The sequence below is a fragment of the Haliotis rufescens genome, unplaced genomic scaffold (genome assembly GCF_023055435.1).
Source record: "Haliotis rufescens isolate VD_foot unplaced genomic scaffold, xgHalRufe1.0.p SCAF_3, whole genome shotgun sequence".
NCBI lineage: Eukaryota > Metazoa > Mollusca > Gastropoda > Lepetellida > Haliotidae > Haliotis > Haliotis rufescens.
In genome coordinates, this window is record NW_025964001.1 from 31,828,149 (window position 1) to 31,851,506 (window position 23,358).

At 41.7% G+C, this 23,358-nt stretch overlaps 1 protein-coding gene across 1 annotated transcript; it reads left to right on the top strand.

Annotated features, from left to right (window-relative positions):
- Positions 1-18,608: 18,608 nt before the first annotated feature.
- On the top strand, positions 18,609-23,119 carry LOC124146723. The gene is made up of 3 exons (XM_046517157.2): positions 18,609-19,211; positions 20,472-20,666; positions 22,789-23,119. The coding sequence occupies exons 1-3, from the start codon at positions 18,704-18,706 to the stop codon at positions 23,022-23,024; spliced, it is 939 nt and encodes a 312-aa protein (XP_046373113.1). The 5' UTR covers positions 18,609-18,703; the 3' UTR covers positions 23,025-23,119.
- Positions 23,120-23,358: the final 239 nt, after the last annotated feature.

The following is a 23,358-nucleotide window of genomic DNA, read 5'->3' on the forward strand; positions in this document are numbered from 1 at the left end:
CAAGTCTGTTGTCGCCATGGCTGCAATGCATGGCTCTGGCTTTGTACTCAACATCCTCAACAGATCAGATTTGGCTCCGTCAGATTACCACCTCTTCTCAAACTTGAAGAAAGAAGTTATGCAGATTGTGCAAATGTTGTCATATTTAGACTAAGAACTTTTCAACTACCTCTCGTAACTAGGGACCTATTTAACCCAGAAAAAGCATGGCGGTGCTGCTGCGAGAGAAGATGACATTATTATGTTATCATATCATTTCGATTATACATGACAAACCCTGAGGTGCCAACCTCTGACATCAAGTACATTCAGTCGCCGTTCTACTATGTAACAAAGTAGAGCAATATTACACTGGATAGCCGAGGACCGTGTAGCAATGTTTGTACATACAACATACATAAACTGCTGCTATATTGCAATTTGATATAAAAATGTTCACAAAATTAATATTTGGATCAAACTTAAGAATATTCGTACTGCTATAATCCTTCAAAATTAAACCTGGAGTACGAGAGGGCGAAATTAAAAAAAGTGGGATCTGTGAAGACATTTGTCAAAAACAAATAATGATGGTCTTCATTGCAGCCACATTTAAATACTTGCAAAGTATGCGTGACAACTTGAAAGAAATGTTCGTTGGAATTGACATGTAGTTTGGCAACGGTGGCAAGTCTGTTGTTAGTTGACTATACAACAACATATTTCTCGTACTATTTATTGGACGGTTTAGTTGATTGTCATGGAATTCGGTTCGTCAGATTGAAGAGACTCCAGGCATCATAACACCGGAATCGTGCTTATGGCAGATCTGAATCTTCCACAGTACGGCGTTTATGCCGATTCACAGCACGCGTGTATGGCTTTTTTTATCTGACATGTGTCAGATAGCCTTCGAGTCGAACACTTTACTCGCAGACTATGAAACACAGGAACCGGCTTGACGTTTTGCAAATGAAGATAAGAGATATTGGATTGTTTATTTATATATCCCAGGGCTGTTAAAGTAGCTTCGTATGTCATAAAATTTTATCTGGTAATCTAGTGGCTACCAATGGCAATAGAACGTGCTTCTTGTCAGATTCGTTTCTGATTTCTTTGAGAAATGTAAATGCATATCTGTGACTTTGGCAGCTGTCACGGAAAAGTCAAAATTGGGTCGGAGCTATGCTGTCAAGATTTATTATTACTAGCTCATCTGACTGAACGTCAAGTGAGCTTGTGTCGTAGCTGGTTTGGCAGGCGCCCGGTGTCCGACTCAGAAACCACTGGACCAGTGAAGCTAAATATTACATGCTTCCCTCCACTAGCTACGGCATCCATATAGAAAAACTATTTTCGGCAATTACGCAGCCATTCTATTTTCAAAATATAATGCAAGTTGGTATGTATGTAGATAGTTGTGGGGGTTAACACGTATGTTTCGTTATTCACGATATTTTAAATTTCGACCTTTGTACTTTAACCATGCTCTTTAATACCCTCAAAATACATTTCCTCACAGTGTAAACAAAATGACCATGGAAATCAGAATACCGATGTAACTCAAATTTGACAGGCTTGTTGCCACCAGTGACAAATCTCAATTTGTTCCAGAGGTTTAAATCCGATTTTCAATATGGCCGCCTTGTCGGTCATATTGTATAAACTGTACATGACCATTACTCGGCCAGAATGTAATGCAGTTTCGTCACTTATATTTAGATTATTTGCCATATTTTTAATAATGCACTTAAACTTTCGTCTGTGGACGTTCAGTTCAACTTTCGCATGTATGTTATTCCTTATGATGACATTATGATATTCATGAGCATTAGATTGGTGGTCCTGTGCACAGAGCACAGGTCACAAATCAGGTGAAGTTAAGCAACGTCGGTCTCGGAGAGTAGTTGGATGGGTGAACGTGTTCAGCAGCGTGACTCCTGAGAGTTTCAAGGGCCTCGGTCCTGTCCCACACTGAAGCACATGTGGTGTCGCCTAAGACAAGTGTTCGAAATGTGACTCTCTTCACCCAGCAGTAGAAACGGGTACCCAGTAGGATGAGATTGAAATGTGACGGTCAACCTTCTAGCGCCTGGCAGATTGGGTTGTATACTCCCCAGGGAGTTGAGAATGAAAACCGAGTGCAAACTGATCCAGTATTTATGCAGACATATCCATACCTTTGTTAAGTGTCTGTCGTATTTGACATTATATACCGTTGACCACGTGAGCTACAGTGCCATTGTACTATTTTTATTATTTTTGCAGGAAACATTGAGTGCCATTCCTATTGGTCCTCAGTAACCATAGTAACCGACGATTGTCGACTACAATAGATCGCATTGTCAGATTAGGTAACCTTCATGTTATCGCACCAAGGGCATAATATATCAACGACTGGTTTTCCTGGTCTTAACGTGCGGCGGTGATATCGCTGGAATATTGCAGTTAGAAGTTAGAAGTTTTCATATTAAGAAACAGGATAGTTACCATTAACTATTATCTCCATGTCTTTATTCCTTTAACGTATGAAATCGGGTCACGGGTGGCCCAGTCGCCCGAGAAGCCGCGATTCGATGTGCCGAGTGGTGTCCCTTGGTAAGCCAGAGACCTATGATCCTGGGTTCAAATCTGTATGACAGGAGAAACTTCACAACTTTTGAGGTACAATCGAGCGTATTCTTTCTACTCAAGATTTCAAAGATCATAATACCACTCTTGCTCAGAAGTTGTTTTATCAAGGTTTCAGCATTCAAAGCATCAGTAAAGCTTTCACAAAGTTTTATCGAAGACATGTGGTCCAAATTTGACGCATCAGTAACAAAAATGATGTCCGCTGCAGTTCCTTATTTGGCCTTGTACCATATGTTCCAGGGGTGTTTTACAGGCGACAATTGACTTGCCTTTGCATGTGTTTAGGACGGATTTACCCATAAAGTATCTGCCGAGATAATTGCAGTTGAGTGTACGTGGATGCTATATTTGTGCATTCTCTGATCACTTCACTTTAGTTATATAACAAAAACTACAGCTGTCATCAAGATTACGTATTGGTGTCTCCAAACTGCCAAATATCTCATAACGAGGGCTCTACACGGATTGATTTGGTGACTCTTGCATAGACCAAGACCGACTTCGGGTCTAGTGGGAGAATGTCTGCCCGGAGAGCGGAAGGTCCAATCGCAATTGTCCATAGAGCCAAGTTACATCCACAAGGTAGGGTCAATTTAAAGCTTGAATCATAAATGTCTTAAAACAGAAGCATGAGGGTAGAACACACCCCCCCCCCCCACACACACACACACACACATCCTACATTCATTGGTCATAAAAGGTTGTATTACGAAGTTTCAGTCACGCCCCACGTACGACACTGCAGGGTCCCCAACACCCTCTAAATTATCTCCCGTTCCCCCTAGAAGAGGGCAGCTTCAAGCATGGTATGGAGAGTTGTGATTTGTGATCAAACGTTTGGCCAAAGATATATCACGTCCATCCTTATATTACAGGTACGACTGGTTCGAGCAGCCCTCATATCAACACAACTGCAACCAGTACGAGTCAGGAAGGGTTCCAATGATCTGAGGATGGAAACAAAATGTCGACTTCCCATTTCATATACCAAACAACGCTCAGTATATCCTGGGATTCAACGAGCCGGACTTCAGGTAGTTCTGAGAACGAAACCTTCATCGCTTAAATGTACCAGTCGCGTATATTCTCAATCCAAGCCAGTCAACTGGCCCAACGAGTGAGCTGGTCGTTAGAGGCGAGTAATGTGATCGGGTGTCAGGATCGCTGACTTGGTTGATTCCTTAATACCTTAAGGTTGTTTTGTACAACGTCACCCAGGACTATGCCCAACTTTCCCCTGTACGTTTTGCCTGTGTTTCAGCATCCAGGCCAACCAGTCCCCGCAACTGGCAGCAGAACACTGGCGGCTCATTGAGAGGGTGGGGCAGGGGAAACTACTGGTCAGCCCCGCTGCCGTCCCGTGCTCGGGTAACCCCATCTGAAACTATGACGGTGTCCAATGGTTTGAAAAGTTCTTCCGTCATTGTGCCGGATGTAAAGCTGACTACATAGCTATGATGCGTATTGGTGTAACGCAGACATCACGATAAATACATGCAAACGCTGTATAACAAGTTCCATAAGAAGATTTGGTTAACCGAATTTGCCTGTCCATCCCCCAACTGTGTCCCGGATCAGCTCAATTACATGAAAGAGATCTTGCCTCGTTTGGAGGCAGCATCATATGCGGCGAGCTTCATAAACCGTTTTTTTCACCTTGTTGCATATATACAGTGGAATATCATTAACTCGTGAAGTCCATCGTGACTGTATCGAGTTATCCGTGATTCGTGACAAGCGGAGTGTGGATCTAGAGCCAATTACAAAAAACTACGGTGCTGCACTCTTTCACATATGCCGTTAAAATATAATGATATACACAAATTCAATTTTGACCAATACATGTAACCAGTGGTATACAAATAGTTTCTACACATCAATATATCCATTTATGGTTATACATATTTACATGATCATGGTATAGTGATCTATACATAATATTAGACACTTTCGCACCTTTGCCAGTTACTAGAAGCCAAAAATTGTGCAATAGTTGCAATCAAAGCTATGTCGAGAATGGATATCATTTTCTATTAATTTGTAACGCTTATGATGAACTTCGTCTTCAGTATTTACCAGAGAAGTATTCTGTACATCCTACTCTTGCTAAATTCAATATGCTTATGGCGGTAAACAATGAAACTGTTATTAGAAATGTTGCGACTTTTATATACCATGAATGTTAGACTCCAAACACTAAGCCTATAAATGTTAATGATGGACCAAATATTGTACCATGGGCCGCTGGCCTACACATGTACATGAATAAAGAAATAGAAGCCAAAATCCAAACAGGGTGTTTAAATAGCAACACGAAAGGTGTTTTTTCCTGGTTCTCCATGTTACATAAATGTTGGTGTACTGACTTTTCCGCATAGAAAAGTTGTACGCTTTCAATTCTTTTAATTTCACACACAGTTAGAATGGGTACAACTATAGCATCAGATAATTGTAGGGTAAATAACAGTCTGCTTTCTTGCAATACATTCTTATTCGCTTGATCTGCACTGCGTTTCGTTGCATAATTAACTTTGTTTAATCTATGAAATATTATACCAAGGTACTTATAAACATCAACAAAGTCTTATTAACACTCATGGGTTTTAAGTTTACATTTCATATATTTTTCACTTCCATCAAATATCAATACTTTTATCTTTGATATACAGTCCAACCTCGTTGTGTCGAACTTGGATGTGTCGAATTCACGGTTGTCTCGAAGTTATTGGGAGTCCCAAGTATCCAACCTAAGCCTAAAATGTTCCTGATGTCTCGAACCTCGGTTTACTAGAACTTTTTTCCAGGTCCCAACGAGTTCTTCACAACGAGGTTCGACTGCATTAACTCTTAATTTCCATATCCTACGGAAAGAGGCAACATTGTCAAGAGTGACTTGTAAATCGTTCTTATTTTACTAAAAAGTATTGTATCATCAACAAATAACATGAAAATCTTTTGAATAGCTATATCTATATTTCCATTAGGCAACACAGGGGATATAGATTCCTTAACAACTGTGTCTTTCAAGGCACATTTCTAGGTCATTAATAAATAAGCTAACGAGTAACGGCGAAAGTGCTTCATCCAACTCATATTTTGCATTGAAAATATGTTGACAGGAAACCATTATGTCTCACAATTGATTGTATGCCTTTTTAAAGATTGAATATAGTCCTGAAGAAATTTCATTTTACTCCAACATTCAATATTTTTGTTCACAGACCAACCCATTTTGATTTTTCAAAATCTATAAAAGCACAAAATACTTTTTGTTTTACACTTAAGAATTTTCATGAGACTATGTATTGTAAATAAAAAAATTCCTCGAAAAGTTTATTAATTGGACAAGTGATTCCTTGTCAGGCACATTGCCACTTTCTAAGATAACATTGAACAGGCCTAGGGTTATCAAAGAAGTTTGTTTGTTGTTTAACGCCGCAATACGCATCTTCACAAACAATGTGGTTTCAAGGCGCCATTGCATCTACCCTCACATGTGATATCAATGGAATATCTGTGTTCTCTGTGGGTTTTCGTTTGTTAAAATCGAAATTTTGGCCAAGCTCCGAGGGTTATACAGGTGCTGTTTCGGTTTACTCTATCTTCTCGATCTGATTCCCCAGATAATCGAGGATAAATCTGATATTGCAGAAAGGAAACAAAATGCCACTGACTATTATCGGAAAACACGCACTGTTCGGTATAAATGTACTGGTGGAATGGGGTTTAACGTCGCACCCAAGATTATTGCACTTATATAGCAACCAGTCACCTAGGAGCGTCACGAATAATCGCATCGCATCATTCAGTTGAAATCTTCAAACCCATGGCAATGTTGATGCGGATTGTGGTTGCCCTCATGGGGATTTCGTTTGTTTCGTCGGGACTGGCGCTACCGCCCAACATTTTAAAACCAGCCTCGAACCTCCCTCAACAAACGGGACTTGTAATCAGTTCCAACTCCAACGACCCCCTTACCACAGGACCATCTTCAACATCCACCAAGAATACAGGCAAGAGCAGTCCTTTCGAAGATATCACGGAAGACGACTTAAAACAAAATATTTTTGGAATCAATAATCTTCAAGTCGCCCATTCTGACGAGGAACAGATGACGGAAGATGCTTGCAAGAATTCTTGTACCAGAAATACCTCATGCGTCGTTGCGGTGTACTGTGAAGCGAAGGAGACACGGGGACCGCTGTGTATTGCCCCAAGCTTCGCGTGCCTCCTCACCGGGCCATTAAAGAAAAAAGGAGGTCACTGCCATACTTATATCAAGGCTGATGGAGCTGGATATCTGCCTAGCTCTTACTCTGCTAGTCCATGTAAATACCTAAGTGCCCGTAAGTATATTACGCACATCATACCACTGACAATAAATGAAATGGGCTTCTTTGTATACGGATTTATTTTAAATAAATGGTGATCCATATAAAATTCAATATTAACCTGGGATAAGGTGTATTTTTTACAGAGATTCTATAAATTCACAGGAACATCCCTTTTTCAGACATCTAACTGTCTGGCTTGGGTATTATGTGCAGCCTCGGTAAGTCTGACTTGGGTATTATGTGCAGCCTCGGTTAGTCGGACATGGGTAAATGTGCATCCCCGCTTCCACATCATGGATGGTCTGTCGGTAACAATTAAGTAAAGGGAATGGAGGATGTGGTTGTGATTATTTAACCAGTGGGAAAGGGGCTTCTGGCCCTGCTCCCGGGACTGTTCTCAACTCGAGAGGTTTCAACCCCACGCATAACTCAATATTATAAACTACAACCCTCTGTTCTGTTATGTCATAATGTTGAAATAAATTCAAAGCTACAAGCCATTACAAATATCGTCGGATGAACGGGAGCTATGACAGGATATATTTTTGTCAATGCTTCAAAACATACAATTTTTATCTATATCCCGAGGACAATGTTGTTGTTTTCTTACCAAGGATCAGAATTAAATAATCTTTCCGCTCGTTATATCACTGTACTGTATTGTAATGTATGCTGCATTGTTCAGATGCTCAACTTTTTGTAAATAGCGCGTACCAGCAATACTGTTCCTTCTCATACTTGTTATCTTCGAAGTGGTTGGTTTTGTTTCCGAACTTGCTTAACAGATACGACGAAAAGAAACAGTACTGTTTTTGATTTATGAAAATCTGGGGTCCCATATTCGTCAAAAAAGTTATAAACAAACGCTTTGCTTGATCCTAATCCCCCGATCCTCCATTACTAAGTTAGTGAATGTTATTTAACCCCGCACTCAGCAATATCTCACTATACCACGCCAGCCTCTCAAAAATCTGGACCAGACATATACTCAACAACAAAAGTTCCTTTGACACCAATATTTTAGTGTATTTTTCAAACAAGTAAAGTTTGGTTTTCAATATTGTAGTACATGTATGGAATCAAGTCACACAAACGCAACTGCTGCAGAAAAGCATGTATTCCATGCAAAAGTTGACTTTTATGCAAGCCCCATGCATTTCACTACCAAAGAATGGGTATAAAAACATGTGCGTTAAAGGGATTCCATATGCATTTGTTTAGCATCGTGCTGACAACAACCACTCAGAAAGACAACAAAATTACGCAATTATTCAACATTACGAAATGCCACGCCTGTCCGAAAATGAGTGTCTTTGGTATGCTTGAAGCAGGATCGAGTCAACGTGATGTTGCAAGACATTTAACGTCCACAGAAACACCATATGGTGTTTATGGCAACGTCGGCAACAGATGAATGCAGTCAGAGACCATCCTCGGAGTGGCAGGCCACGCCTAACCAATAATCGACAAGACAACTGGATTCGAACAACACACCTACGAAATCGATTCCATCCAGCAACAGTGACTGCAAGAAGCATCCCTGGCCTTCGACGAATATCTTCACAAACCGTACGTCGCCGCCTCAGATGTGCAGGGATTGTCGCCAGAAATTCCGCCAGACGTCCCATTTTGACAGGAAACCACCGTCAAGCACGACTACAGTGGTGCAGACAGTGTCTACGCTGGACGGCCATGCAGTGGGGACAAGTTCTATTCACTGACGAGTCTCGTTTTACCTCGGCCACAGCGATGGACGGATTCGAGTGTACCGACGTCGAGGTGAACGTTACGTCAATCATAGTGTCATGGAAGAAGATCGGTTCGGGGGCGGCAGCGTTATGGTATGGGGTGGGATTACAGCAAGACAGAGGGCCCGTTTGATAGTGGTGGAGGGAAATCTCAATGGACAGCGCTACCGCGACGAGATCATCGGCCCTGTTGTTCTACCGTTTTTGAGTCGTCATGGCCCAGGCATTACCTTTCAACATGACAACGCCCGGCCTCATATTGCTCGACTTGTTTTGGCATATTCATGGGTTTTTTAATGAAATCACGCATTTTCTGAAGTCAGTATGGCAAATTAAACCATTTGAACACTTAGACCTACATCACCTCGAGCTTTCCTCCCACATTAAGCTGACACGCCGTGTTATAACTGGAAAACTGTTAAAAGCGGCGTTGAACCCAACTCACTCGAGCTCTAAACCACGAAACCATCAGATCCATCAGGTTAATGGACGCAACTCTGCATAGCGAATTGCGACGCCTTAGACAATAACATCACCTCCATGTCTTTTTACATCGTTCTTTCAGATCCCAACTGTCGCGACGATCCAGAGATTGCTAACACAGTAGGATCAAGGAATCCCGAACTGAAAGCCGATGGTGTAGTTGTATACAAAAGAAGTTGTCGATTCTCCTTCATCAACGCCAACAGCGGCACGACGGCGTCCACGTGCGACAGACAGGGCAACTGGGTTCAGGCCAACATGACCTGCGAAAGCACGGGTTGGTGCTCACATTGAGTTCATATGTATATATTGCAGGTTGTGACGACGATTTAAGAAATAATTTCTTCAATAGTTCTCTCCGACGACAAACTGTTTTTTATCCAATATTAGGCACATATGTATGAGAGGTTTAGGCATTATGTGACCCAAACTCTAGGATGCTATCACAATCACAATATGTTTCACGATATTGTCCCAGCCACACAATATGTTTTACGATATAGTCCCTGCCATGCAATGTTTCGCGATATTGCCCCACCACACGAAATGTTTCACGATATTGTCCCTGCCATACAATGTTTCGCGATATTGTCCCATCCACATGATATGTTTCACGATATTGTCTCTGCAACACGATATGTTTCACGATATTGTCCCTGCCATGCAATGTTTCGCGATATTGCCCCACCGCACGATATGTTTCACGATATTGTCCCTGCCATTCAATATTTCGCGATATTGCCCCACCACATGATATGTTTCACGATATTGTCCCTGCCACACGATATGTTTCACGGTATTGTCCCTGCCATGCAATGTTTCGCGATATTGCCCCACCACATGATATGTTTCACGATATTGTCCAATCCACATGATATGTTTCACGATATTGTCCCTGCCACACGATATGTTTCACGGTATTGTCCCTGCCATGCAATGTTTCGCGATATTGCCCCACCATACGATATGTTTCACGATATTGTCCCTGCCATACAATGTCTCGCGATATTGTCCCATCCACACGATATGTTTCACGATATTGTCCAATCCACATGATATGTTTCACGATATTGTCCCTGCCACACGATATGTTTCACGGTATTGTCCCTGCCATGCAATGTTTCGCGATATTGCCCCACCATACGATATGTTTCACGATATTGTCCCTGCCATACAATGTCTCGCGATATTGCCCCACCACATGATATGTTTCACGATATTGTCCAATCCACATGATATGTTTCACGATATTGTCCCTGCCACACGATATGTTTCACGGTATTGTCCCTGCCATTCAATGTTTCGCGATATTGCCCCACCATACGATATGTTTCACGATATTGTCCCTGCCATACAATGTTTCACGATATTGTCCCTGCCACACGATATGTTTCACGATATTGTCCCTGCCATACAATGTTTCGCGATATTGCCCCACCACATGTTATGTTTCACGATATTGTCCCTGCCACACGATATGTTTCACGATATTGTCCCAGCCACATGATATGTTTCACGATATTGTCCCTGCCACACGATATGTTTCACGATATTGCCCCACCATACAATATGTGTCACGATATAACCCCTCCATACAATAGTTTTACGATATTGTCCCACCTTACGATATTTTTTTAAAATATTGTCCCTGCCATACAATGTTTTGCGATATTGCCCCACCACATGATATGCTTGACGATATTGTCCCGGCCACACGATATGTTTCACGATATTGCCCCAACATACAATATGTGTCACGATATTACCTCTCCATACAATAGTTTTACGATATTGACCCACCTTACGATATTTTTTAAAGATATTGCCCCCATACGATAGTTATCGCGATATTGCCCCACCACACGAAATTCATCACAATATTGCCCCAACGTAAGAGGTGCTCATCAAGATATTTCACACCGCACAATGCTTATCGCACAATATTAGTTAAGGTGCCTTTAGTCAGGCCGAGCTTAATATTTTTTGCAAACCTAATATGATACCGCATACGGCAAATAAAGACACCATAACGATTTTATTATGCCGAAAAGTGAACACCATTTGGTATCTATATCGCACATGTCAAAATGAAAACTTGACACTTACAACCAAGATAAATGACAGGACCAGTACAATTTAATGTAAAGCCGAACGTTAACAATGGAATATTACGCACTAAATGTGAACGTTTAAACAAGTATTATAGCTAAAATGGATAGAATTGTCACGCCTCGCCCAAAATGTCTTTGCTAACCTAATATGACACCGTATACGGCGACTGAAGACATCATAACTTATAATATTTAGTTGTTGGTGTTGCATTAAGTGTTGACGAGGTCACCTTCTGCCTAGGCAATTTCGGCTGACCTGTCCCTCTTTGGGACTCCTGTGTGTGAGTAGGGTACACATATCTATTGTGAGTATGGTGTTCACATAATTTCTGTTTTTGTATTGATATGATTTCTATTTTCTTACATTGATATGATTTCATTTTTATCCTTGGCTGCTCTGTTTATATACGTTCGAGTAGCTGTCCATCTCTCAGAAATAGAGTTAGTTTGGCCTTCGCTACTGCATCTCTTGGCTTTAGGAGATCTATGACAGATAGCGGATCTAACTGCAATTCTTGTTTTAACCTAGCCCGGGCTGGGGCATGGTCTTGACATTCTAGTTACACGTGATCAATGGTTTCACCCTGATTGCAAGATGAACAAACCTTGTCATAGTGCTTTTTGTGACCGAGTCTGAGGCGTGAGATAGCAATTTCAGTTTTCCTTTCATTTGAGTATGAGTTTGGCTTTTGTTGGTATTTAGTACGTGTGACTTCATATTTATACTGACATCCATACAACAATCAGCTGTATCGCGGAATAAAATAGTTCCTCAAAACGAGATGTCACATGAACGTATGTATACACAACTTTCTCTTCAGAAACATCTGACACAACACATGTATTCAAATAATATCATCATTAGATGAGAAATGTCGGTTAAGAACTATCACAATGACGGCGCGGCGTAATACATTTACGTAAAGTACAAGACGTCAAAATGGCCGACACGATAACCGTGACGGGAGAGATTTCGGATTTTGTTAATGAACCTGCGGCGGATACATGTTTTAGTCATCATTGATCAACTGGTCAACCATTGAAAGGTGGTTAAAGATGTGTTAATTAGACCCTAAGGTAAATTCATAGATTGCTGTAGACTGTCACTGTCAGCCCGACACGGTTCGCGTCGATACTACGATAGTTTGGATGTGCTTTTCTTCCTTTTGTTCACTCTAGGTTCTGTCGTAGTGATCATGCAGTCAAACTCTCTGACGTTGCTCAATGTATACTGAAACGCTGAGTTTAAGATTAAAGGGTCTAAATAATCAGAAATAACGCTTCTGTATGTAATCGTACAAGGAAATTCCCAGGGGTTTTAACCCAAGAATGTGAAAGAAGTCCGTCAGTGTTTACGACATTTCAAGAACACGGTCTCGTAAAAAACGTACGAATGTGACCTACCACTCGTTCTTGGGAAAAGCCGTATATCGTGTAAACTTCAAATTTATATTTATTCAAAAATATACACTTATGAAGGTTACTTGACCGACCTCTCGTTCAATGGAAAATCCGTACATCGGAAACTCCGTGTTTTCTCTATTATTTGTATGTATAAAGTCACGAACGTGGTTTCTTTACAAATTAATGGCTCTGCACATCACGATTAATGATATTAAAAAAGTGTCGAATAACAAATCTCTGTATCAGAATTTTGGTGTGAAATATGTGAGTTGAGTGCACAGTCAATAACAACCATCTTGGATTTTTACTGACGGTATACGGGCTCATATGGGCTTTGTAGTTCTGGTCAATCTCACTTCGAGGCATAATAATGCTATTATGCGGTATGCATCACGATATTGACCACCATACGGTATGAATCGCGATATTGCCCCACCAAACGAAATGTATCACATTGCCCCACCACACGATGTGTGTCACGATATTGACCACCATACGGTATGAATCACGATATTTCCCCACCAAACGAAATGTATCACATTGCCCCACCACACGATATGTGTCACGATATTGACCACTATATGGTATGAATCACGATATTTCCCCACCAAACGAAATGTATCACATTGCCCCACCACACGATATGTGCCACGATATTGACTCACCATAAGCTATTTTATTCAACCAAGACCTTTCGTAATGTTTGTATTCCACTATATGAATAACTGCTTTGCAGGCACAGGAAGCATGACAGGCCCGGCAATGAATATTAGGCTCCAGGCGGTAGATGACATTATGCTCAATCAGATGGGGAACACCGACAATCAGAATGTTGACAATCAACCAACGCTGTCATCAGTCGGTCTCATTCCACAGATCCGCCTCAGTCCTACCGGTTTCAAGGCACGATTAACGACTTCTGCAACAACGTCTGCAACAACCTCAGACACTACTTCCGTAACGACTTCAGACACCACTTCCGCAACGACTTCAGACACCACTTCCGCAACGACTTCGGACACTACTTCCGCGACGACTTCGGACACTACTTCCGCAACGACATCAGACACTACTTCCGCAACGACCTCAGACACCACTTCCGTAACGACTTCAGACACCACTTCCGCAACAACTTCGGACACTACTTCCGTGACGACTTCAGACACTACTTCCGCAACGACTTCAGACACCACTTCCGCAACAACTTCGGACACTACTTCCGCGACGACTTCGGACACTACTTCCGCAACAACTTCGGACACCACTTCCGCTACAACTTCAGACACCACTTCCGCAACGACTTCGGACACTACTACTACTACTACTACTACCACTACCACTACTACTACTACTACCACTACTACCTTCCCAACTACTACAGACACCACTTCCCCAACAACTTCAGACACCACTTCCGCAACAACTTCAGACACCACTTCCGCAACAACTTCAGACACCACTTCCGCAACGACTTCAGACACTACTTCCGCAACGACCTCAGACACCACTTCCGTAACGACTTCAGACACGACTTCCGCAACGACTTCAGACACTACTTCCGTAACGACCTCAGACACGACTTCTGTAACGACTTCAGACACCACTTCCGCAACGACTTCAGACACCACTTCCCCAACAACTTCAGACACCACTTCCGCAACAACTTCAGACACCACTTCCGCAACGACTTCGGACACTACTACTACTACTACTACCACTACCACTACTACTACTACTACCACTACTACCTTCCCAACTACTACAGACACCACTTCCCCAACAACTTCAGACACCACTTCCGCAACAACTTCAGACACCACTTCCGCAACAACTTCAGACACCACTTCCGCAACGACTTCGGACACTACTACTACTACTACTACCACTACCACTACCACTACCACTACCACTACTACTACTACCACTACTACCTTACCAACTACTACTACTACTTCTATCTGGGGTGGTTGGTAAACTAGTGTTACTTGCCGACAGAAAATCCTCGCACATGTTTCTGTACATTATTGTTAACTTAACAACTATAAAAAAATATTTTTTATTCTAGTTTATAAACATGGTTATGGTTAGCTTTGTGCTTTTGTTAACTGCCGGTCCTCTATTGTTCCCTTTTCGTAAAGGAGAAGCCCATCGGGTGTCCACTGTCATCGTAATGCTGGAATATAGCTGAAGTCCTTAACCGATAACCATTGAATTCATGGATTGAAAACGTCGTTTGTTTTCTTTCCCACACTAAAAATAGCAACAGCGGCGAGTCGGGGACAGGTTTTACCTTGATGCATTGTTACACCTTAGTTACTGTTTCACATTCTAAGTCTTTAAATCTGACATTTTTATACATACATGTACAATTGATTTAGTCAATAAACGCACTTTTTTCCCAACGTTGGGCTTATTATCTGTCGGCTTGACGGTGCTACTTGGAACATAACCCGTAACGTGAGCTTTCAAATGGTGGGGGCGGCGATCGGGTAGCTTAGTAGTTAAAGCAACCGCTCGTCACGTCGAAGACCAGGGTTCAATTCCCGACATGGGTACAATATGTGTCCCCCGCCGTGATATTGCTGGAATATTGCTAAAAGCGGCGTAAAACCATACTCACTCACTCATTACTTGGGATTAGTGGCTAAAGAGTTCGCTCGTCACGCCAAAGAACACGGAGATGATTCCCAACATAGGTAATTTGTGTGAATCCCATTTCTGGTGTCCCCCGACGTGATGTAACTGGAATATTGATAAAAACGGCGTAAAACATCACTAACTCACTTATAGGGTGCGGTAACCAAGTGGAATAATCTTGGACACGACGTTAAACCCCATTTCACCTCACCTCACCTCACATGTAGACTCAAACTGGTATATTAAAAAAATGTATACTTTATAGACTTTATACTGAGGGGGACGCGGAATATATCCGCCCGGGGGAGATTTTATTTCAGATGTACCGGTATAAAATCTGCGGGGGGGGGGGGGGGGGGGGGGGGGCATCTTATATCACTGCATGCAGATTTTACGTCACTCAAAGTATTTTCATTTTGGAGAAAGCAAATCGTACAAACGATTATTGTATCCTGGTACGCCCAAGGGAAAACACTCAGTACAACGGATGACACCTTAGACGGCTCGGCATCCCGTGTCCTTTTACCAAGGAGAAACGTACATTTGACTTTGCACATTGAAACGCATTGCATTCCAGGCAGATATAATTGCCAAATAAAAATTAAATCATATGTAAACTGATGACAAATACAAAAATGACTGTTGAGAGTGTAACGAGGGTGTCACGCGCTGGGAAGGAGCTTCAATGCGCTGTAAGTCGGTACCCATTAAAGTGAGTTGTCTGAAAGACACACGTCTCTTGTCTCGTGACTATATTACGTGGCATAGAGCACGTAAAATCGCCCTTGTCATTCGGCGATCGAGTCATAATTAACAATCGGGAATCTGAAGAAACTCCAAGGATAATTGCTACAATTTTCAAAAGAATAGTCTAATTTACTCAAAATCAGTGTCTAACTGTGACGTAGCTAAGGCATTTTACAAGCTTTGGCAACTCTGGAGACATAAGTTGCGAAACAGTCTAGCGAGAACACTAGCCTAGCCGGATCAGTTTCCATATCTGTGCTTGTAGACCTCTGCGGCTTGGAACCTTACCCCAATTTAAACAGTTGGATTTGGCCGAAATATGTCCGAATTGTTACCTTGTTTCATTTTGTGGCTGTGTGTACATTTGACTGCACTTCGTAACGTTATGACAGTACAGGCAGACTGTCAACAAACGCGACGTCTTAGACAAGGTTTAGAGCTCTTTGATAAAGAGCAGTTACACCAGCGGACTTACCGATGTAATGCCGCAAAAGACAATTAGAAACAATTTGTGTAGTCAATTGTTGTTTTGCCTAAATGTAGTTACGCCACTGTATGAGAAACAGGTTTAAGTTGGAACCATATTGACTATTGTCATTGTCCCGCTTACACATCACTTATCTTCTGACGTGATATATATGAGCACATGCCAGGAAAACTTTCAATGTTTCGTTATGTTTGTGAGAGATAGGAAGAAGTTTTTCGAGCACAGAATGACATTATATTATAAAGAGGCTATCACGCTTGTGTATTTTGGGATGGTAAATATCCTGTATTGGGAACAAACGTTATATGTTTATTCCTAATAAAGGATATTTACCATTCCCAAACACACTTACGTGATAACCTCTATTTATCTATTGCAGACAGGATCCATCAAGGTATGTGATTTTTACATTTGCCCAATGATCATACTGAGTATTGGTGCTTGAGGATACCAAACGTAACAGTTTATTATTAGAGGAAATTGGTAGTCAATACTTGTTAATACCATATAGATTTAATGTTTTTAAGTGATAAAGAATTTCATGGTATTATACTTTGTTTTCTTTACTATAAAAATTGACTGACAAATGTCATAACCAATGTTACTATTCCCATGGAATTATGACACTTCGTATTTATTTACCCCAATCTTTTAATATGTACACTATTGTATAAATGATCTTTGAAAAAGCGTTTTATCTGATCCATTTTACCTTTTAATGTCAATTAAATATGTTTAAAAACAAAAACAATTCCTCGGGTCAAATTTAGGAGATTAAACAGATATAACTTGAACAATGCCGAAAGAATATCAGTTTCTAAAACTATATTTTGGGGTGTCATTTACTTTGACTGTCCCTATGTTTATGTATGTTTATGTATTTTTGGGGGGTAATTGATCAGCTTTTGTGTACATCACTTGTTTGATACGTGTTAGTATCTACACCGTAACGTTGCAGTCATTGTAATAAAGAAGTTGTATATTGTATATCCATCATACTGGTTTTCAACTCTGTGAAAGTTGTATACTGCCATAAGATAGGCACTATATAGTGAAGATCCAGTGGTGAAAACATGTATTTTGATGTTTACATGAAGAGCGTGAACATGACAGAGAAGACAAGACCTACCGGAAGTTTTGTTTGTTCGTTGTTTTGTTGTTTAACGCCGCACTCAGCAATATTTCAGCTGTATGGCGGCGGTCTGTAAATAATCTAGTCTGGACCAGACAATCCAGTGATTGACATCATGAGCATCGATCCACGCAATTGGGATACGATGACATGCATCAACCAAGTCAGCGAGCCTGACCACCCGTTCCCGTTAGTCGCCTCTTACGACAAGCATATTCGCCTTTTACGGCAAGCAAGGGTTGCTGAAGACCTATACTTCCGTTCTATCCCTGTGGGCGGACTATTCATATCTTTTGTATAATGTTTTAATAATGATAAGGATCTTGATAGTAAGGTAGAAAACAACGAGAAGTTTTACAAGCAAGTGAGAAAACGTATGAGACATCTCGAGGCCTGGTTTACCTCGGGTATTGAAGGTGAAATATGGGGTTTGACGTCGCCTTCAATCAGATAAAAATGCAAATAGCAAAAAGCTCAAGCTATATAGAACCAGCCAAGCATGAGCGCCCTATGGAGGATGAGCAAAGAAAAATGCAAGGAAAGCTGTAGGACGGATGAGTCTTGCGTAGTGGCGATGTACTGCCATGAAACCCCAGTCCAGGACATCTGTGCAAATCCCATGTCGTGCACCATTACGAAGATAGAGAAGGGAGGACTGTGCCATATCTACGCCCAAGCTGACAATCCAAGCTACCTTCCAGACAGCAACTCTGCCAGTAAAATATGGGGTTTGACGTCGCCTTCAATCAGATAAAAATGCAAATAGCAAAAAAAGCTCAAGCTATATAGAACAAGCCAAGCATGAGCGCCCTATGGAGGTGTAGATAATGAGTTAGTTTACTGTTGCTAAGTGGCCGCGATGCCACCTGGATATGCAGGTCAATCAGATAACATGTAACGTATTTATTGGCAATACATGTTCGCCTCGAGCCATAACATCATTCGTTTTGGTTTACCATATCTTGAGTGTACACTCATCGCACGTACACTGTTGAAAGCCATTTCCAATGCGTCTCGTTCTTCTCGTGTGTCTGCTTGTCATGGCATCTGTGCCAGAAAGCCAGCAGTTGGAACCTTCGGGTATACGCCTAGGAATCCTATTACAGAAACCCAAGAGTAGTGCCATAGGTACATTGAACACACTCTCAAGCCAGGGCTCTGTTGCGATGCAGTCCTCCAATAGACTGCCATCCAACAGCCCTGATCCTTACAGCGCCATACCCGAACAAGATGTACTTAGCAACACCTTTGGGATGGGAGGCATTCAGCTTGCTTACAGTGACGGGGAGAGGATGAGCAAAGAAAAATGCAAGGAAAGTTGTAGGACGGATGAGTCTTGCGTAGTGGCGATGTACTGCCATGAAACCCCAGTCCAGGACATCTGTGCAAATCCAATGTCGTGCACCATTACGAAGATAGAGAAGGGAGGACTGTGCCATATCTACGTCCAAGCTGACAATCCAAGCTACCTTCCAGACAGCAACTCTGCCAGTTCATGTCAGTTCCTAAGTATACGTAAGTATTTAAACGTTTCTTTCGTATATAGGGCTTATCGTGTAGCAGCGGAATGTCTTATGTCTTAAAATAAAATAAACGAATGGAAATTACTCATAGATAAGATAACTAAAAATGTTTGTTGAAAACATGTCTCCAAACGAGTTTATGATCATGTTCGTCAATCAGACGGCCATAATAGAGCTATCCAGGAAATAAAAGTCAGTTGGATTTAACGCCGCTTTTAACAGTATTACAGTTATTTCGCGGCTTGTCAGCTATTCAGGGGTCTCAGAGGTTTACCGCTTCGATGAAACCCACGAGAACGTGTATATCGGGGCGAACGGGATACGAACCCACAATCATAGGTTTCTGGCGTACCCAAGGGAGGCACCTCTGCACAGCGAATTGAAGTTAATTAGACGACTGCGCCACGTGTGCCCCCTATCCAGGAAGAATTTAGTTTTGAATGTTATATACCCCCATTCCACAAGGCGACGCCATAGATCTCCTCATTTTTCGGCTATCTGGGGGCACTTACGATCTGATTACGATCAGAGAGCGTCCTGTTGCGGTCCAATAACGTTCTATGCGATCCGATAGCGACTTGAAGACCCTAGGAAACTTTAACACGGGGTATTCCGATCGATAGTTACGGATTTAACGACTGAATCCATACAATCTAGACCATCTATTAGCGATTCCAGAATGCTCTTTTGTTCAGGTTTCAAAATTTTAATCGAGAATTTGTCAAAATATGTTTCGAAGCGTTGTCGAATTTGAAAATAGTGCCGTAAAGCACGAGAAAGCTGCCTTCTGATTGGTTATTCCATTGGTCGGTCAAAGTTCGCGCAAGGTCGGTCTGACGTGACCCGTAATGGGATGTCCTCAGATCTTTGTGTAGCGGTAGCGAGAACTAAGATCTGATTTTAACGAGATTGATCAAGTAGCGATCTGACGGTTTTCTTGGCAGAGAGCCACGCATCTTTGTGCAGGGAAGTCGACAGGGGGCGAACTTGACGGTCATGGAGATCAGTTAGAGATCCATTAACGCTTTTGGAGATCTTAGGGCTCTATATGGCGATCTATGGCGATATGTAAGAGCGCCACTGAACGCCGCTTAGTGGAATGGGGGTATTAAGAATGAATGGCAACAGATATGATCGGTTTCTTTGTGGCGAGCTTAACATGTATTGTTCAAATATTTGTTGAAGTTAGTTCTTGTGACCGAGAAACGAATATCAGTACTCCATTGCGTTGCTGTTTCTATTCCGTTTTCAGACCCAAACTGTCGCAATCCACCACAGGTCTCAAACACCCATGTTGATCAACACCCAACACCGGAAGATGGGGTCGTCCGATACCGGTACACATGTCTGTCAGACTACGAAAACGTAAACAAAGGCTCGGTATTCGGTGTGTGCGACAAGCAAGGCGGTTGGATCGTGCCCTCTCTAAGCTGCAAACCATCCACGTGTAGGTCCACTTTTTAATTTGCGCCCAGAGTCAGTGAGTAAATGAGCTAAGTTTATCGCCGCTTCGAACAGTATTTAATTTACTTCACGTCATCTCAGCGTAAATATAGGAGCCGAAGTCCGACGTGATGCAATTTCTTGTTTACCACTATGGTTAAAACCACGAGCACCGACATTGGGGCGACAAACGTGGAAAAATTATACTCAGGGCGAATCTGGATTTGGAAAGAATGATAACTAGGGCAAATATTGGATAGGAACGCACGACCATCGGATTCTGGTATCTAAGGGACGCAACTCTCCACGTCGACTTGGCTACTTGTGTCATCTTTGTAACTAGAAATATCATTAGTTCAACCGTAATAGTAAACAAAATATGCACTTTATGTTGAAACATGAACGTTTGCAAGAATTCTATACTTGGTTTTATGTGTAGGATAAAACATGTATGAGTTTTTTATGACATTGTGAACCCGAGTGATAAAACCAAGAATGAGGGTTTAAAATCTCATAAAACGTGAGAGTATATGTTTTATCTAACTTATAAACCGAAAAAAGAAACTTTAAACAATATTTATCCACATTTTGTTTCAAACATACTTTCACCTTAGGAAACGGGCGTAAAATAGTTGTTGCTGGCGGACGGTACTTGAAATAGACATTCTTGAAAGCATTTCGATTGATCAGCTCGCCTCTAGCCTATTGGTACACTAACAGGGCTACAGATACGAAGGCTGCATTTTCGATCATTGGGAATATAAATAGAAACATTAATATGTTACAATATAAACGAAAGTTATATTTATAAAATCCCTGGGATATTATATAAATATACGTTCAATCAGTATATTTGATTGACATTTAATATTTAAATTATTTCAAATAATCTACGTCCACTGAATGATTGTACTCGCAGGGGTTAGGATTAAATCGTTAACTCTCAAACGACCCTTGGTGTTTGTCACTTCTCTTCGGGAAATACAGGTGACGTGTATGGTCTGACCAGTGGGTTAAATTCGCACACTGGAGACTTTGCTTGTCTTTGGATTCGCCCTGAGGGTAAAATCTTGGTTTGTCAGCACCATATTTCGGCATCGATTCCGGCTTCCCTCCCTCATAGCCGTTGCGGGACATTACTGAACATATGTTAAAAAACGGCTTTAAACCCAACTCACTCTCTTACTCTTTGGTCTGTGTGCAGCTACGAAGCTTAAACTCCGTGAGGATGAAGGTTTTAATTCATTTACAATCTTGACATTAGTGTTCCTGTGGAAATTTAAAAGATAATTAAGAGAAAAAATATGTATACCGTAATGACCTACGCGTCCTCGCCCCCCGACGGCGTAAATAATAACAATCACTTGATTGATCACCAAGACTCGACTATTTAAAGGCCCGTTCGGCGTGCAACGACAAATAAATTGAAACAATGCTCAAATCACTGGATGATTGTGGTAAAACAACGTGGGCAACATACTGGACCTTACTCTTCCAATATGGATTTGGTTTCGCATGGTTAAGTCAAGAGATCGGTGATATCAAATTTTTTGTTAGTATTTTGAACAAATATTACACGACTGTCTCTACCAAAATTGGCACCTATCCCCGGAAACTTGACGTCAATGTCAATACTAACAACAATACAAATACTCAGTCAGTGTTGGGAGATACTTATCATCTGAACTCCGGGGTAGAATAGGTCTTCAGCAAGCCATGCTTGCCGTAAAAGGCGACTATGCTTGTCGTAAAAAGCGGCTAACGGGATCGGGCGGTCAGGCTCGCTGATTTGGTTGATGCATGTCATCGTATCCCAATTAAGTGGATCGATGCTCATGATGTCAATCACTGGACTGCCTGGCCAAGACTCGATTGTTTTCAGACCGCCGTCATAAGAGCTGTTATATTGCTGAGTGGGGCGTTAAACAAACAAATCTAAATGTGTTTAATGTAGACGTTCCTAGATAATAATGATCAGGCTTTGCATGCATAAAATTTATGTGGTATGCTCTTGTCTTATGGGCCGGAGGCCTTGAAAACTGAATACACTTTGTCTGCCTGTCTGTCTGTATATCCTGAAAGGATTCAACTTCGACTGTTCTATGTCACGATGTTCCGAATTGCAGCGAATGGAGTCCCATCCTCAATGAACAGTCTCGTCCAGAAGGTCACAGCAGTTGAAGGGAAACCGGATCAGCAACGTCCAGTTGAGGTTCCGTTACTTCCGTCAAAGGGGTTGGAGTTGTTTGGTAAATCGCCGGCTGCAGCCACGCCTCAGCCTCCAACAGATGCTCCGACCTCCATGTCGGCGTTAGAACAAGCTGCAGAGCATATCAAATCGCAAATCATGAATGGTACGTAAAGCTAGACCATCGGTTATATCAACACAGCTGGACTGACCCATGATTTCTTTGTTGGGCAGTAGTATGCGTTATAAAATATTTCATAACGAATGTATGCTTTTGTCTCAGTTGTTCTTGCCAGGGGCAATACTATTAAACAATGCGGGCTAAATGTTTGGTTCTAGTCCTCTGCGCATGGTGTGTTGTTTAACGCCACTCTCGGCATCATTCCAGCTATATGACGTCGACCCGTGAATAATCGACTCTGGACCATACAATCCAGTGATTGACATGATCACATGAACCGATTCAGCGAGTCTGATCACCCGATCCCGTTAGTCGCTTCTTACGACA

Excerpts from the sequence above, each read along its gene's own strand:
- LOC124146723 (XM_046517157.2), top strand. The coding sequence starts at position 18,704 with ATGCGTCTCGTTCTTCTCGTGTGTCTGCTTGTCATGGCATCTGTGCCA. Across the intron at positions 19,212-20,471 it reads ATGTCAGTTCCTAAGTATAC|ACCCAAACTGTCGCAATCCA; the intron begins GTAAGTATTTAA and ends TTCCGTTTTCAG. Across the intron at positions 20,667-22,788 it reads AAGCTGCAAACCATCCACGT|CGAATGGAGTCCCATCCTCA; the intron begins GTAGGTCCACTT and ends TCCGAATTGCAG.